The following is a 19,303-nucleotide window of genomic DNA, read 5'->3' as shown; positions in this document are numbered from 1 at the left end:
GCCAAGCTCATATCTGCCACAAATGTGTACATGCTTGGTACAGTCTTTTTGCTCTATGTTCAGCTTCTTTGTTGCTTCAAGTACCATGTTCTTGTTCTTTGTCATCTTTCCCTGGATTCCATATCCTGAAGGTCTATCACTCCTTTCCCTTCATCTTACATAGAACTTCAGATCTCTGTTTTGCTGTGATTCACACTTTGTATGTGTTCTTCAGCAGCAGAAAAAAAAGTCAGAGTGGGGATGTATAATAGTCTTCTATCTTTGAATCCAGTCCAAAAAATTTGCATCTCAAATTTCATAAATGGGAGAAAATAAGCATGCAATGTGTGTTTATTGATTCTCTGAGTATATTTTGATATATTTTCAATAAATTTCAATTATATATTTTGTTGTTATGCTATGTGTATGTCACTAACACATGGTAAAGACTGAGAGAATTTTAATAAACTTCGTTGATTTGGAAAACAGATAGTGGTATTCATAAGTAGATCACAAGTGTAGTTATACTTATGTACAAGACATTTCTTGTATATAAATCACATATAATTTATGAAACAGCACATTTATCCATTTCTATTATATTTCCAATAGAAATAACTTTCTGATTCCTCCAAAAATATTACTGGATATTATCTTGTAATTTTAAATATTTAGTGTATCAGGGCTCTCAATATTGTTCACAAATCAATTAGACAAAGTTATTTCTTACTCAATTGGGACACTTCTATATTAACAAATGATAAAGAACCAATGCCCCCTTATCATGAGTTACAATGGTAAAATCTAAGAAATCATCTGATTTCTCAGAAATTACAATATTTTCTGGTATGATATAATGATCAGGATGTAGTAAATTTTATCTAGAGCACAATTAAGACTATAAGCATCTACATCTAAAATACCTTGTTTTAATATTCCTAGAATAAGATAAAAGCTTGGGACTTCAATATTCTTTTTTTTTTACTTTTTTTTATTAACTTAAGTATTTCTTCTGTACATTTCCAGGGTTATTTCCTTTCCCCGTTTCTGGGCCAACATCCTCCTAACCCCACTCACTCCCCTTCTTTATGGGTGTTTCCCTTCCCATCCTCCCCCATTGCCGCCCTCACCCCAACAATCACATTCACTGGGAGTTAAGTCTTAGCAGGACCAAGGGCTTTCCCTTCCACTGGTGATCTTACTAGGATATTCATTGCTACATATGAGGTCAGAGTTCAGGGTCAGTCCACGTATAGTCTTTAGGTAGTGGCTTGGGACTTCACTATTCTTAATATATATCATAACTGTTTCATTTTCTAGTAATGTTTTCAGAAATTAAAAAACTACATTTGAGAAAAAATAGTTTTTAAATGAAGTAGACAATCTTACATGAAAGAGAAATACCACTTGTATAGTATAAACCAAGAAGACAAACAAACAGACAAACGTTATTCAAGTAGAATGTGTTTCAACAGATGAAAATGTATCATGCATTTAAGTTAAAATTGATCTTACATCTGAGAATTTATATTAAATTATTCCCCTGACAAATAATGCAGGATATTTGTGCCTACAACTATTAACAACTTTTTAAAAAATTTACAATATTGTATTTTGGCTGAATTTTGTAAAATGTAAAAAAAAATCGACTTTGGTGTTAAATATTATAGGTATTATGTACATAATTCTTTTCCTTTAAACACATCAACATAACTAATATAATCTCCACATATTTAATCTCAAGCTTTGTGAATATTTAGTCTTCTATATTTGAACAGGAAAGGATTTTTGACATTTTAAAAACAACACAATGTTTTATACCTGTGGGTGAAACTATTAAAATATTTTCAAATCATAGCTTTGCATCTGTGCCCTGGAGCAGAATCTGTGCTCTAAATATGGAAAACATTCAGCTTGCATCCATAGTCAGCTTGACACAAGATTTCTGAAACATCTAACATCAGAGATGAGGGGGTAACTCTTGTCCCCACACTTGACTTAACTGGAATTTCCCCAGGAACAAGGGGAGGCAGGATCATTGCAGGTCCTTCAGATTTCAAGCATTACTAGCAGTGGAAGCTGTGTTCCATCCTTTGTCAACCTGCCCATACCCAGAGATAGCATATGCAGCAGCGCTTGTGACACAGCCTGAATCACAGGCACACAGGTGAGACAGGCTTCAGTCAGAGACATCAAGTCACTTAACCCAATGGAAATCATTTAATGAGAGGCAAGCAAAAGAACAGAAGTAACAGAAACCTACATTATTTCATAAACCCAAAATTCAGTTCTCCCAAAACATAATACCCCTAAATATTCCAATAAATCTAAAAGGCAAGATTCCTATATAGAATCCCATATCAGTAAGATAATACAAGTCTTTAAAAAGGACATAAAGGGCTCCCTTAAAGAAATGTAGGAGAGCACAGATAAGCAAGTAGTACCTCTTAAGGAAAAATGTTCTTTTTTTAAGAAGTACACAGAAAAACAGAATGAAACAGTCGAGTGAATAGGACAAAACCATCTATGATTTAAAAACAAAAATATACTTATTAAAGAAAACAAAAAGCAGGCTCATTAAATAGATGTAAGACTTGGGAATAGAGCAGGAGTCACCGATGAAACCATTACTAACAGAGTATAGGAGAAAGAAGAGAAGCTCAGAAATAGAATATACCTTATAAGACACACACACAACAGCAAAAAAAATACAAAAATCAAAAGCATGCTAAATCAAAATATTCAAGAAAACCAGGAAGAAAGAAATAGACAAAGTCTGATATTAATAGAAGAGAGTGAAGATTCAAACATCAATGGGCTAATAAATTTCAACAAAATTTCAGAAAAAATGTAACTAATCTAAATAATATGTTCACAAAAATACATGAAGATTACAGAATACCCACCATATTGGATCAGAAAAGAAATTGATCCCATCACATAATAATTATATCACAAAATATACAAAAAAATTTAAGACTATTAAATGAGTTAAGAGAAAAAGGACAATTAACCTATGAATTGAGGCATGTCAGAACCACACCAGACTTCTCACCACACTCTAAAAGACCTGTTCAAAAGTTATACGAATGTAAAGAGAAAAAAATTCAGGCCAGTGTCTTATAACTTGCATCGATGGAGGAACAATTAGCATAGATGGAGAAACCATGATATTACATGGCCAAACTAATTTAAACTATATTTCTCCAATAATCCAGTCCTATAGAAGATAGTGGAACTAAAACAAGAAGAATACTATTCTCTACAAAAAATCAGGTTTACAGTCTATTTACAAACAACTTGAAAGAAGAGGACCACACAAACATAATACTACCTCTAAAGAAAATAATATGAAGCAGAAATCAGTATTCCTTCGTGTGTCTTACCATCATTATACTGAAGTCCTCTGTCACCCACTCAAACAAAAATCATAGTCTACAAATCTAGATAAGTTTACAAGACAGCATTTTGCTACATATAAAAATACAACGCTGTGAGAAAGACAGAAACTTCATAACAAAAAGCTAGAACTGTCAAGCAACTGTCACCAGAAACAAATTGAAATAGCCATTATAATATGCAATAAAATAGATGGTGAACCAAACATTATCAAAGGATGGGAGTGATAAAATATACTGATTAATGAATAAATCCACAAATATTTACTATTTACTGTTTCTCACACTTTATACCCAAAGTCAAGAGAAGCATCATTTGTATAAGAAACAGTATTTAAGATCAATGCACATATTGAACTTAATATAAGAATAGAAAAGATTTCATCTCATTACTCTCACAAGAAAGATCAAGAAACAGAAACTAAACAAAGACAAAGTAAACCAAATAGACAATAGGAACCAAATAGACTAAAAGATATTTACAAAATATTTAAGAATAAAACAAAAGGTCCTGCCTCAAGCTCACTGCTCCCAAACCGCATGGGAGAGAGAGCTCACCACCTGGAGATGTGGGCACTCCTAAGACTGCAGAGCTGAAGAGACCACCAACACTGCCCACCCCTGCCCACATCCCTGGCCCAAGAGGAAACTGTATACAGCCTCTGGGTTCTCATGCATGAGGGCCCAGGAGCAGCAGGTCCGTTGCGCTGAGACACTGCCAGAACCTGAAGGGATAAATAGTTCTCTGAACCCAAATCCCATGGGAGGGAGAGCTAAACCTTCAGAGAGGCAGACACTCCTGGGAAACCAGAAGAGTCTACACTGTGCCCACATATCTGACTCAAGAAGAAAACACCAAACACCATCTGGGACTCTAGTGCACAGGGGCTCCCGGAAAGGGTGGTGCAGGTCCTCCTGGTTGTTACCTCCATGGAGAGCTCATAAGCAACACCCCAAGAGCAAACTTGAGCATCGGAACCATAAGTAAGACCAACTTTTCTGCTCCAAGCAACCTGCCTGGTGTACTCAGAGCACAGGCCCACAGGAACAGCTGAAGACCTGTAGATAGGAAAAACTACGCTCTGGAAAGCATAACACTCTGTTCCCGTAACTGGCTGAAAGAATACAGGAAAACAGGTCTACAGCACTCCTGACACACAGGCTTATAGGACAGTCTAGCCACTGTCAGAAATAGCAGAACAAAGTAACACTAGAGATAATCTGATGGCGAGGGGTAAAGTTAGGAACCCAAGCAACAGAAAACAAGACTACAGGGCATCATTGGAGCCCAATTCTCCCACCAAAGCAAACATGGAATATCCAAACACAAAATAAAAGCAAGATCTACTTTCAAAATCATATTTGATCATGATGCTGGACGACTTCAAGAAAGACATGAAGAACTCCCTTAGAGAAATGCAGGAAAACATAAATAAACAAGTAGAAGCCTACAGAGAGGAATCACAAAATTCCCTGAAAGAATTCCAGGAAAACACAATCAAACAGTTGACAGAATTAAAAATGGAAATAGAAGCAATCAAGGAAGAACACATGGAAGCAACCCTGGATATAGAAAACCAAAGGAAGAGACAAGGAGGAAAGGATACAAGCATCACCAACAGAATACAAGAGATAGAAGAGAGAATCTCAGGAGCAGAAGATTCCATAGAAATCATCGAATCAACTGTCAAAGATAATTTAAGCGGAAAAAGCTACTGGTCCAAAACATACAGGAAATCCAGGACTCAATGAGAAGATCAAACCTAAGGATAATAGGTATAGAAGAGGGTAAAGACTCCCAGCTCAAAGGACCAGTAAATATCTTCAACAAAATCATAGAAGAAAATTTTCGAGACGTAAAGAGATACCCATAGGCTTACACGAAGCCTACAGAACTCCAAATAGGTTGGACCAGAAAAGAAACACCTCCCATCACATATAGTCAAAACAGCAAATGCACAAAATAAAGAAAGAATATTAAAAGCAGTAAGGGAAAAAAGGTCAAGTAACATGTAAAGGAAGATCTATCAGAATCACACCAGACTTTTCGCCAGAGACTATGAAAGCCAGAAGAACATGGACAGATGTCATAAAGACCCTAAGAGAATACAAATGCCATCCCAGGTTAGTGTATCCAGCAATTCTCTCAATTAACATAGATGGAAAACGACGATATTCCATGACAAAACCAAATTTATACAATATCTTTCTACAAAACCAGTCCTACAAAGGATGAAAATTGTTAAACCCCAACATAAGGAAAAAAGATACACCCTAGCAAAAGCAAGAAACTAACCATGTTGGCAACAAAACAAAGAGAAGGAAAGCACACAAGCATAATCTCACATTCAAATATGAATATACCAGGAAGCAATAAATACTATTCCTAATATCTCTCAACATCAATGGTCCCAACTCCACAATAAAAAGACATAGATTAACGAACTGGATATACAATGAGGACCCTGCATTCTGCTGCCTACAAGAAACACACCTCAGAGACAAAGAGAGACACTACCTCAGAGTGAAAGGCTGGAAAACAGCTTTCCAAGCAAATGGTCAGAAGAAGCAAGCTGGAGTAGCCATTCTAATATCAACTAAAATCAATTTCCAACTAAAAGTCATCAAAAAATATAAGGAAGGACACTTCATATTCATCAAAGGAAAAATCCAGCAAGATGAACTCTCAATCCTAAATATCTATGCACCAAATACAAGGGCACCTACATAGGTAAAAGAAAACTTACTAAAGATCAAAAAACACATTGTACCTCACACAATAATAGTAGGAGATATGAGCACCGCATTCTCATCAATGGACAGATCATGGAAACAGAACTTAGAGACGTAGACAGACTAAGAGAAGTCATGAACAAAATGGACTTAACAGATATTTATAGAACATTCTATCCTAAAGCAAAAGGATATACATTCTTTTCAGCTCCTCATGGTACTTTCTCCGAAATTGACCACATAATTGGTCAAAAAACGGGCCTCAACAGGTACAGAAAGATAGAAATAATCCCATGTGTGCTATCAGACCACCACGGCCTAAAGCTAGTCTTCAATAACAATAAGTGAAGAACGCCCACATATACGTGGAAATTGAACAATGCTCTACTCAAAGATAACCTGGTCAAGGAAGAAATAACGAAAGAAATTAAAGACTTCTTAGAATTTAATGAAAATGAAGGTACAACATACCCAAACATATGGGACACAATGAAAGCTGTGCTAAGAGGAAAACTCATAGCTCTGAGTGCCTGCAGAGAGAAACAGGAGAGCATACATCAGTAGCTTGACAGTACACCTAAAATCTCTAGAACCAAAAGAAGCAAATACACTCAGGAGGAGTAGAAGGCAGAAAATAATCAAACTCAGAGATTGATATCGGCCAAGTAGAAACAAAAAAGGACATTAGAAAGAATCAACAAAACCAAAAGTTGGTTCTTTGAGAAAATCAACAACATAGATAAACCCTTAGCCAGATTAACGAGACAACACCGAGAGTGTGTCCAAATTAACAAAGTCAGAAATGAAAAGGGAGACATAACTACAGATTCAGAGGAAATTCAAAAAAAATCATCAGATCTTACTATAAAAGCCTATATTCAACAAAACTTCAAAATCTGCAGGAAATGGAAAATTTCCTATACAGATACCAGGTAACGAAGTTAAATCAGGAACAGATAAACCAGTTAAACAACCCCATAACTCCTAAGGAAATATCAGCAGTCATTAAAGGTCTCTTAACCTAAAAGAGCCCAGGTCCAGACATGTTCAGTGCAGAATTCTATCAGACCTTCATAGGAGACCTCATACCAATACTATCCAAATTATTCCACAAAATTGAAACACATGGAGCACTACTGAATTCCTTCTATGAAGCAGCAATTACTCGTATACCTAAACCACACAAAGACCCAACAAAGAAAGAGAACTTCAGACTAACTTCCCTTATGAATATCGATGCAAAAATACTCAATAAAATTCTCACAAACCGAATCCAAGAGCACATCAAAACAATCATCCACCATGATCAAGTAGGTTTCATCCCAGGCATGCAGGGATGGTTTAATATATGGAAAACCATTAACGTGATCCATTATATAAACAAACAGTAAGAATAAAACACACATGATCATTTCATTAGATGCTGAGAAAGCATTTGACAAAATTCAACACCCCTTCATGATAAAAGTCCTGGAAAGAATAGGAATTCAAGGCCCATACCTAAACATAACAAAAGCTATATACAGCAAACCAGTTGCTAACATTAAACTAAATGGAAAGAAACTTGAAGCAATCCCACTAAAATCAGGGACTAGGAAAGGCTGCCCACTCTCTCCCTACTTATTCAATATAGTTCTTGAAGTTCTAATCAGAGCAATCAGACAGCAAAAGGAGATCAAGGGGGTACAGATTCGAAAAGAAGAAGTCAAAATATCACGATTTGCAGATGATATGATAGTATATTTAAGTGATCCCAAAAGTTCTACCAGAGAATTACTAAAGCTGATAAACAACTTCAGCAAAGTGGCTGGGTATAAAATTAACTCAAATAAATCAGTAGCCTTCCTCTACACAAGAGAAAAAAGGCAAGAAAGAAATTAGGGAAATGACTCCCTTCATAATAGACCCAAATAATATAAAGTACCTCGGTGTGACTTTAACCAAGCAAGTAAAAGATCTGTACAATAAGAACTTCAAGACTCTGAAGAAAGAAATTGAAGAAGACCTCAGAAGATGGAAAGATCTCCCATGCTCATAGATTGGCAGGATTAGTATAGTAAAAGTGGCCAATTTACCAAAAGCGATCCACAGATTCAACGCAATTCCCATCAAAATACCAATCCAATTCTTCAAAGAGTTAGAACAATTTGCAAATTCATCTGTAATAACAAAAAAAAAACCCAGGATAGCTAAAACTATTCTCAAGAATAAAAGGACTTCAGGGGGAGTCACTATCCCTGAACTCAAGCAGTATTACAGAGAAATAGTTATAAAAACTGCATGGTATTGGTAATGACACAGACAGATAGACCAATGGAACAGAATTGAAGACCGAGAAATGAACCCACACACCTAAAGGCACTTGATTTTTGACAAAGGAGCCAAAACGATCCAATGGAAAAAAGATAGCATTTTCAGCAAATGGTGCTGGTTCAACTGGAGATCAACATGTAGAAGAATGCAAGTCGATCCATGCTTACCACCCTGTACAAATCTTAAGTCCAAGTGGATCAAGGACCTCCACATCAAACCAGATATACTCAAACTAATAGAATAAAAACTAGGGCAGCATCTCGAATACATGGGCACTGGAAAAAATTTCCTGAACAAAACACCAATGGCTTATGCTCTAAGATCAAGAATTGACAAATGGGATCTCATAAAACTGCAAAGCTTCTCTAAGGCAAAGGACACTATGGTTAGGACAAAACGGCAACCAACAGATTGGGAAAAGATCTTTACCAATCCTACAACAGATAGAGGCCTTATATCCAAAATATACAAAGAACTCAAGAAATTAGACCGCAGGGAGGCAAATAACCCTATTAAAAATGAACAAAGAATTCACAGCAGAAGAATGCCGAATGGCTGAGAAACACTTAAAGAAATGTTCAGCATCTTTAGTCATAAGGGAAATGCAAATCAAAACAACCCTGAGATTTCACCTCAAACCAGTCAGAATGGCTAAGATCAAAAACTCAGGTGACAGCAGATGCTGGCGAGGATGTGGAGAAAGAGGAACACTCCTCCATTGTTGGTGGGATTGCAAACTGGTAAAATCATTCTCGAAATCATTCAAGAGGTTCCTCAGAAAATTGGACATTGAACTACCTGAGGATCCAGCTATACCTCTCTTGGGCATATACCCAAAAGATGCCCCAACATATAAAAAAGACATGTGCTCCACTATGTTCATAGCAGCCTTATTTATAATAGCCAGAGGCTGGAAATAACCCAGATGCCTTGCAACAGAGAAATGGATAAAGAAAATGTGGTAAATCTACCCAGTGGAATATTATTCTGCAATCAAAAACAATGCCTTAATGAAATTCACATGCAAATGGTTGGAACTGGAAATATCATCCTGAGCAAGGTAACCCAATCACAGAAATACACACATGGTATGCACTCATTGATAAGTGGCTATTAGCCCAAATGCTTGAATTACTCCAGATGCATAGAACACACAAACTCAAGACTGATGATCAAAATGTGAATTCTTCACTCCTTCTTTAAAAGGGGAGCAAGAATAGCCTTGTCAGGGAATAGAGAGGCAAAGATTAAAACAGAGACAGAAGGAACACCCATTCAGAGCCTGCCCCATATGTGGCCCATACATATACAGCCACCCAATTAGACAAGATGGATGAAGCAAAGAAGTACAGACCGACTGGAGCCGGATGTAGATCTCTCCTGAGAGAGACAGCCAGAATACAGCAAATACAGAGGTGAATACCAGCAGCAAACCACTAAACTGAGAATAGGCCCCTGTTGAAGAAATCAGAGAAAGAACTGGAAGAGCTTGAAGGGGCTCGAGACCCCAAAAGTACAACAATGCCAAGCAACAGAGCTTCCAGGGACTAAGCCACTACCTAAAGACTATACATGGACTTACCCTGCACTCTGACCTCATAGGTAGCTTTGAATATCCTACTAAGATCACCAGTGGAAGGGAAAGCCTTTGGTCCTACTAAGACTGAACCCCAAGTGAACGTGATTTTTGGGGGGAGGGCGGAAGTGGGGGGAGGATAGGGAGGGGAACACCCATAAAGAAGGGGAGTGGAAGGGGTTAGGGGGATGTTGGCCCAGAAACGGGGAAAGGGAATAACCCTGGAAATGTATATAAGAAATACTTAAGTTAATAAAAAAAAAGAATAAAACAAAAGGATATAAGTTCTTGATATCAACACATGGTACTCTTTCTAAAACTGAACATAAAATCAGATAAACATACAAAAAAACCCACTAGAGCAATAAAACAACTTTGAATTAATTCTATGTATTCTATTGGACACCCAAGTACTAAGGGTGTTCCTCATCAACAAAAATAAATAAACAAACTAACAAACACTCAAACAAAACGTCCACAAACACATGAAAACTGAACAACTATGTGTTCAGTGATGTGGGACGCAAAGCAAAGCTGAAAGGAAATCTCATAGCTCTGAATGTTACCAAAACGAAAATGTAGAGAACATTCAATAGCAGCTTGGCAGAACACCTAAGAACTCTGTAACAAAAGGAGGAAATACACCAAGAAGAGAAAATTGTCTGAAATGACCAAACTCATAGTTGGAATAAACCAAGAAGAAACAAAGAGAACTAGACTAAGAATCAACAAAATCAGGAGCTGATTATTTGAGAAAAAAACAACAAACAAACAAACAAACAAACAAAAAAACCAAGATAGTTAAACCCAGAGTCAGGACCTGAATCAGGAAAATTAGGAATTTATACAGAGAAATGTAAATGAAGATGTTTTAAAATATCATTATATCCTAATTTTAAAAAGTTATATCAAAAAACTGGAAAATATAGATGAAATTAATGATTTTCCAGTCAGTTGCTAGGAACCAAATTTAAATCAGGGTCAACTAAACCAACTCAACTGTCATAAACCCACTGAAGAAATATAATCAGAAACAAAAGAAATTTAAGCACAAAAGATCTTTAAAAAACTGGTTGTTTTAGTTCATAATACATTCAAAGACAGTGTACTAACAAATGATTCCACAAAATAGAAAAAAAAAGAACAGTATCTTATTATTCAGTTATCCACTGATAACTAATCCACACACACAAAAAAAAGAAAAGATTAAATGTTCTCCATCCACTCAGAGATGAATGCCAATCAAGAGATCTCACACACCTGAGAGCAGAGATAAGACCACAGCTTCAGCTTTAAGCTACCCACCTGGAGTACTAAGAAAGCCAGGAGCAGTCTGGGACAAGATCTTTTCATTTTTCACCTGTAGCCTAAGATCATGCAAAATTTCAGCTTCCCTGACCCATATCCAGTGAAAGAGACAGGTGAACTCTCAGAAGAGCCAACAATCCTGAAATCTTAGTGGAGATCACCATTTCTCTTCACATTCCTGATCCAAGAGGATTCCCCACTGGAGACCTCTAGATATAGGGAGCAAAAATTCTGGGGTAGGATTTTTGTCATCGACTCCTACTCCTGAAGCTGACCCTATGACAAAACTCTCAGTACCCATATCCTGATGGATTTAAGCCAGCCTCTAGGAATGCTGACACACATGCTCATCGGAGGTTAAAGCCAGTGTCAGAGACAGCAAGAACAGATAACACCAAAGAGGAACAGATGAAAAGACACATGCTCATGGAACTTAGCAACAGAAACCAAGGTTATTGGCATCATAACAGGCCAGTTTTCCAACCAAAGAATATACTGCATAGAGCAACAAATCATAAAATCAAGATTTGGATTTAAAATCACATTTCATGATGATGATAGAGGACTTTAAGTAGTACATTTATAACTCCCTTAAAGAAATACATAACAACACACCTAAACAAGTAGAAGTCGTCAAAAGACAAACACAAAATAGTCTTTAAGAATTCCAGGAAAATACAATAAAGCAGGTAAAAGAATGGAGCAAAACCATCCAGGATCTAAAAAATGAAAATAAAATCATTAAAGAAATAATTAACTTTAACAATGCTAGAGAAAGAAATCCTAGGGAAGAGATCATAAGTCATAGATGCAAGCATCATAAACAAAATACAAGAAACTGAAGATGGACTTACAAGATCAAGGCATGTCATTGAAAACAGTAACACAACTGTCAAACAAATTATATAACAAAGCAAATAAAGCTCGTAACGCAAAGCATCCTGGAAATCCAGGACACATGAGCTCCTACTATAAAAGCCTTTACTCAACAAACTGAAAACTGTAGATGAAATGGACAATTCTCTATAAAGGTCTCATATACCAAAGTTAGTCATGATCAGAAAATCCACCAAAACTGTCCCAGAACTCCTAAAAATGAGAAGCTTATTAAAAATCTCCAAACAAGAAAAATGGCCCAGGACCAGATGAGTTTAGCTGAGAATTCTATCATACCTTCCTACCAATACTCTCCAAATTATGCCATGGAATAGAAATACAAAAAAAAAAAAGTACCTAAGTCCTTCAATGAAGCCACAATTATCTTATACTTAAACTACAGAAAGACCCAACAAAGAAGAACTTCACACTAATTTCACTTATGAATATCAACACAAAAATAGTCAATAAAATTCTCAAAAATGTAATGTAAGAACCCTGAGATTCCAACTCGTACCATGCAGAATGGCTAAGATCAAAAACGAAGGTTACAACATATTTTAATGAGGATGTTGAGAAAGAGGATAAATCCTCCATTTTTGGTGGGATTGAAAGGTGGTAGAACCACTCCAGAAATCATTTTGAAGGTTCATCAGAAAATTGGACATAGTACTGCCTGAAAACCAAGCTATAGCACTTCTATACATATACCCAAATGTTGATGAAACATTTTGCACAGATATATGCTGCAGTATGTTCATAGCAGTCTTATTTATAATAGCTGGAATCTGGAAAAATAACAAACAGATGTCCGACAAAAGAGGATTGAATACCAAAAATGTTGTACATCAACACTCAGCTATTAAGAAGAAAGAAATCATCAAACTCATAGGTAAACGTGTGGAACTATAAAATAACATATATGTTGTGCAATGTAAACCAATCCAGAAAGCAGAACAAACAAACACACCATATGGAATTCACTCACCAATAACTTAATATTAGCCAAAAATCTCAGATTACTCAAGACACAATCTACACATCACATCCTTCAAGAAGAAGGATGAATAAAATTTGAATGCTTCAGTCCTTCTGAGACGTAGGCAAACAATGTTTATAAGAGGAGATATGAAGACAAAGATGTGAGTGGAGACAGAATGAATGTTGATTCAGAGACCGCCCCCTAGGGAATCCAGCTCATTTAGATACAGCCACTAAGCATGAAGAATAGTGCTGTTTCCAATAAGAACATGCAGATAGAAATCTGATTTTACTCCTGGTAGTCTCACCAGATCATGACAAATACAAAGGCAAATCACAGCCAACCACTAAATAGAGAATGGAGTTCTCCTGGAAGAGTTAGGAAAGGAAAGAATGAGCTGAAGGTGGTTAAAGCCACATAAGAGCAACAATGCCAAAGAACGAGAGCTTTCTTTGAGTAAACCATAGTCCAAAGAGTACACATGTACAGCCCGATGACTCCAGCAATATATGTAGAAGAGAATGGCCTTGTAGGTCACCAATGAGAAGAGAAGTCCTTGATGCTGTAAGGCTGGACCACTGCGTCGAAAATGTCAGGGCAGGAAGGCGGAATGGCGATAAATAGGGGAAAAGGGATAAAACTAAAAGTAAATAGATAGATAGATTGATAGGTAGATGATAGATAGATAGATATCTGATAAAAAAAGAAAAAAATGTCAGATTAATTCTATTATGAATATTTATGCAAAGATACTTTCTACAATTTTCACAGAATGTACAAAAACCTCAAACTGATCATTCACCATGATTGTTTAGACTTTACTCCAGGTATACAGGGTTTGTTTAATATATTAAAATTCATCAAGCGAGTCTGCCACATAAACACTTCAAAAGGGAAAAAACACACAGCCTTCTAATTAGATATTGAGAAAAGCATTTGAAAAATTCAATAGTTCTTCTGGTTAAATGTTTTGGAACAATTAGTAAGTGAAAGCCCATACCTAAACATAATAAAAGCAATATACAACAATTAGCCAAGATCAAACTAAATGGAGATACATTTGAAGCAATCCTACTAATATCAAGGACTACACAAGGACGCTCACTCAATTTATCTCTACTCAAAATAGCCCTTGACATTATAGCCATAACAGTCACAAAACAAAATTGTGTCAAATGGATAAATATTTAAAAGGAATAGGACAATATATCACTATTTGAAGATGATGTGAGGGTACACAATGGAGACCCTAAAAAGTCTGCCGCAATATGCATATACATGAAAAGAATATCAGGAAAATGTCTGAAGAAAGTTAACTCGAATAAGTCAGTTGCCTTCCCCTACCATAATTATACATGGACTGAGAAAGAAATTATGAAAACACCATCTTTCACAATAGTCAAAAATAATATATATAGGAATGACTTGTACCAAGGATGTGAAAGTTCTGGCCATCAAGAATGAATAGATTAACCAAGTTAGTCAAAGATCTGAATGACAAGAACTTGAAATTTCAGAAGAAAAAATTGAAGACGACCTCAGAATATGAAAAAATCTCCCATTCTTATGGATCAACAGGATTTACTTTTTGAAAAACAGCTCATATAGTAACAGCAACACCCTGATTATATTCTTAATTCTTCAAAGAGATTGAAGGGAACAATTGTCAAATTGAACTCAAATAACCAAAATCCAGAATAGCATGAACTATCTCAACACTAAGACATCATCTGGAGGAATTCGGGACAACAAACAATAGTGATTTAAAAAGTAAGATATTTGAATCACAAGAGACAGGTAGAACTATGAAATAGAATTGTAAACATAGGATTAAAACTACATCAAATATTGTTGGGAACGGCTAAACATCTTTGCATCATCTAGCGTTGACATCTAGTGGTCGTTTGTGGTATACAACCATTAAAGCCGTGTCCTTGGCGTTCCTCTAGCACCTACAAGGACAGGGTGATATTCATGCTAATAAGCTATTTCATATTCCACCAATCCGCAGTGGACAAATTACAGCCATTGTCTGTCTTGTATATAAGACGAGTGCCTTTGTTCCCTGGAGTCCCTGTATCAAGAATAAGGTGTTCCTGCAATAAAGGCTGTTGAGAAGAACCCAACTGTGTTGCGTCTTCCTTGCTGGTTGAGGTGGGCGCTTCAACTGGTGGCCATGTATGGGGACTTGAGAAAATTCTCTTTTCTTGTGTGGGTTCAGAACTTACCAGCCTCAGGACTGCGACGTCGGTAAGTTCCCAGGAGGGGCAATTAGCTTCTGAATAAGGAACCATAAAGCTCCCAGGGAATAGGGACTATAAAATTTCCATAATGGAACAATAAAGTTCTCTGCAGTAAGAGGTTTAGAGGCAAAAGAATTTGTGGAACATGGCAATGTTGTCTTTCCCATTTGATCCTCTGTGGGTTGGACTAGCACTTTTTTCTTGTACCCTTTTTATGTTGTGGCATTGCTACTGTTTGAATGCCATTGTCCAGGGCATGAATGTATTTGCTGGGAAGAGCCCACTAATTATGAGCTACAAGATCATATGTAAATAAACACGCCAGCTCTCCCTGCTCATAAATCAATCGTAAATAAGCTCATAAAGCATGGGAAACTCACACTCCCATTCCTGGCAGCTCTTCAGGAGCTCCTTGGTCGGCATAAGCTTAAAATCGAAAAGAAAATCCTGTTGAGTTTTCTTGATGACTGTAACTGATGTGCTTTGTGGTTTATAGTGTCAGAGTCACTCACTTTAAGAGCATGGGACACGTTAGGAAAAGATCTAGATAGGGAAACAACGGATGGCAAGCTTAAACTAGGGACAAAGCCACTTTGGCGTATGGTTCCTGCCTGTTTAGAAGATAAATGATGTGAAGAGGCTGTTACGACAGGTCAGAAAATCCTGACAGAGCAACAAGAGAGTATGTCAGAAGGAGAGAAAGTTTTGAAAGAAGGAAAGAAAAGAAAGGGAGGAAAAGAAGTGACAGAAAAGGTCAAGGAGAGGATAGACAAAGGCAGGAGTAATAATCAGGACCTAGAGACAAAGAAATTATATCCCTCACTAAAGGGACTGACATTGGGAATGTCTACTGACTCAGCACTTAGTGATAATGACTTAGTTGACCTTGAGGAAGAAGCCGCTCAGTATGAGAAAGAGATTTATCATCCTGACTGGCCACATGCCTATGCTATGCAGAAACAAGTCAAAGAATTAGATAAGAAAGCAATTAAACCAATGGCACCCCCTGCACCTCTGTATAACGTTCAGTATAAAAGGATGGTGAAGCCTGCAGGAGGTTCTTTTTGCCCAGAAGTATGGAAAGAGTTAGGATTGAGTTTTCCAGTTTTTCTGGATGTAAACGGCCAGCGACATCATGAACCTGTTGACTTTAAAACAATAAAGCAATTAGCAGAGTCAGCCAAAACCTATAGAGTCAATGAAGCTTCTGTCAGATTCTGTCTCACCCCTGGAGACTGGGGAAGTTTAGCCAGAGCTTGTCTCTCTCCAGGTAAATATTTGGATTGGAAGTCTTTCCTTTATGAATATGCTAACACTCAAGCTGCCATTAATTTGGCTTCAGGAGCAGACCCTCAGAGACATTGGGATGCTGACATGCTATTGGGAATAGGCAGATTTGCTCTGTACCAGACTGGTTATCCAGATCAGGTCTATAGCCAGATTAATGAAATAGCCATTAAAACATGGAAAGCATTGTATAATAGAGGCGCAATCTCCGGGAACCTTATCAAGGTTCTGCAAGGACCCACAGAGCGATTTTCAGACTTTGTAGCCCACATGGTGGAGTCTGCTACCAAGATCTTCGGAAACCCTGATACAGCTATGCCTCTTATTAAGCAGCTAGTGTATGAACAATGTACAAAAGATTGTAGGGTTGCTATCACACCATATAAGCATAAAGGTTTAGAAATTTGGATGAAGGTCTGCAGGGAGATAGGAGGGCCATTGACTAATGTTGGCCTAGCTGCAGCAATGATACAACTAAAAAAGAAGGCTACTACAGAGACTTGCTTCAGATGTGGACGTAAAGGGCACTATAGAACTCAGTGCCCTGACAGAAGTGGAGAACAGAGTAATAGCAAACCTCCACAACCTAGATTGTGCCTCCGCTGTAAGAAAGGGAACCACTGTGCAAATGAATGTCAATCTATAAAAGACTTGAATGGTCGCCCTCTAGCGACAGGATATGGTAGTGCATGGCCAAAAACCGGACAACGGGGCCCATGTTCCCAGGGCCCTCAAATATATGGGGCTCTACAGAAAAACAGGCAGTGACAAGACAGAGGCCTTGGCCTTCTCTTCACCACCCAAAGGACTGAGGAGAGCCACAAAAGGCTCTGCAGGACTGGACCTCCACTCCACCACCAGACTCATACTGACCCCCCAAATGGGAGTACAGCCTATAGACACAGATTTTAGAGGACCTCTCCCTAAAGATACAGTTGGGCTGTTGTTGGGACGGTCCTCCTCTGCCCTGAAAGATTTACAAATTGTACCAGGAGTAATTGACCCTGATTATTTAGACACAGTAAAAGTCCTGGTAACCTCTCCCCAGGGAATTACTGGACAAAATTGCCCATCTACTGCTTCTACCTAGCTTACATAGGTGTTTTCCTGCTGAAAATAGAATCAGAGGAGACAGGGTCTTTGGATTTACAGGCTCCAGATGTGCCTTTATATCATTAGAACTGAGTGATCGTCCAGTGTTAACATTGACTGTGGAGGGACGTTCTTTCCTTGTTTTTTTAAACACTGGAGCAGATCGTAGTATCATCTCTGTACATGACTGGCCTCCCAGGTGGCCTATGCAAACATCGTCTCAGGACATATGTGGTCTAGGGTACGAAATGGCTCCTTTAATAAGCTCTAAAGAATTGACATGGAAGGATGCAGAAGGAAGGTCAGGAAAGATTATTCCATATATTATAGACATTCCTGTGACACTGTGGGGTAGAAATGTCTTAATAAATCTAGACATGAGACTGACTAATGAGTACTCCCCACAGGCCAAGGATATGATGATAAGAATGGGCTACATGCCCAGAAAAGGTCTAGGAAAAAATTTACAAGGGCAAGCTGACACAGTGCTGCTGAATTCTAAAAGGGACAGGACAGGTCTGGGTTTTTCCTAGGGGCCTTTGAGGGAGGCATACCCATTACATGGAAAAGAGAGGAACATGTGGGGATTCCTCAATGGCCTTTATCCTCTGAAAAATTAACTGCTGCTGCTGAATTAGTGTCTCAACAGCTGCAATTGGGACATATACAGCCATCCACATCACCCTGGAACACACCTATATTTGTTATGAAGAAAAAAATCAGAAAAATGGCGATTATTACATGGTTTAAGAGCTATTAATTCTCAGATGCAAATAATGGGTCCCATACAGAGAGGTTTACCATTGCTCTCTAGTATTCTTGATGATTGACCTATTATTATTATTGATATTAGAGATTGATTTTTTCCATCCCTCTTGACCCACAAGATAGCGTACGATTTGCATTTACTTTACCCTCTATGAATAAGGAAGAACCTGATAAGCCCTATCAGTGGGTGGTTTTGCCTCAAGGTATGGCTAATAGCCCTACTATGTGTCAGCTGTATGTAGGACAAGCCCTACAGCCTATACATGACCAATTCCCAAAATTAAGAATAATACATTTTATGGATGATATATTGCTTTCCACTAAATATTGTAGCACCCTAGAAATGGCCTATGCTAAAGTGGTTAAGGTGCTTGAAAACAATCAATTGTTTATAGCACCAGAAAAGATTCAAATGGGCAAAAAGGAGAGAATTTAGGAACAAAGATTACTCCTCATAGTATTTACTCTCAGACAATTGAATTACAAAAAGATCTTTTAAAAACATTAAATGACTTTCAAAAGTTACTAGGAAGCATAAATTGGATTTGACCCTATATTAAAATGCCCAATGTAGATTTACAGCCACTCTATGAGATCCTGAAAGGGGATTCTCAGCTTACTTCACCCTGTGCTTTAACCAAGGAAGCACGATTATTTTTGAGAAAAGTAGAAAAAAGGCTGGAAAAGGCAATGCGAAGAAGGTACAAGGAAAAGGAGGATCTGCTTTTCTGTATATTGAGAACCTTTC

General features: G+C 37.5%; 1 protein-coding gene across 1 annotated transcript; it reads left to right on the top strand.

The window, feature by feature from the left end:
* The first annotated feature begins 16,251 nt into the window (after positions 1–16,251).
* LOC147997941 (igE-binding protein-like) lies at positions 16,252–17,463 on the top strand. Its single transcript, XM_087601367.1, has one exon. It carries the CDS (start codon positions 16,252–16,254, stop codon positions 17,461–17,463), a length of 1,212 nt encoding a protein of 403 aa, XP_087457493.1.
* Positions 17,464–19,303: the final 1,840 nt, after the last annotated feature.

This window comes from Rattus norvegicus, chromosome Y (assembly GCF_021556685.1).
Source record: "Rattus norvegicus strain SHRSP/BbbUtx chromosome Y, alternate assembly SHRSP_T2T, whole genome shotgun sequence".
Taxonomy (NCBI): domain Eukaryota; kingdom Metazoa; phylum Chordata; class Mammalia; order Rodentia; family Muridae; genus Rattus; species Rattus norvegicus.
The sequence above is the reverse complement of the archived record's forward strand: the minus strand, read 5'-3'. Positions and strand labels throughout refer to the sequence as shown.

Bases quoted from the DNA above. Each gene is read 5' to 3' on its own strand.
- LOC147997941 (XM_087601367.1), top strand. From the start codon at position 16,252: ATGTCTACTGACTCAGCACTTAGTGATAATGACTTAGTTGACCTTGAG.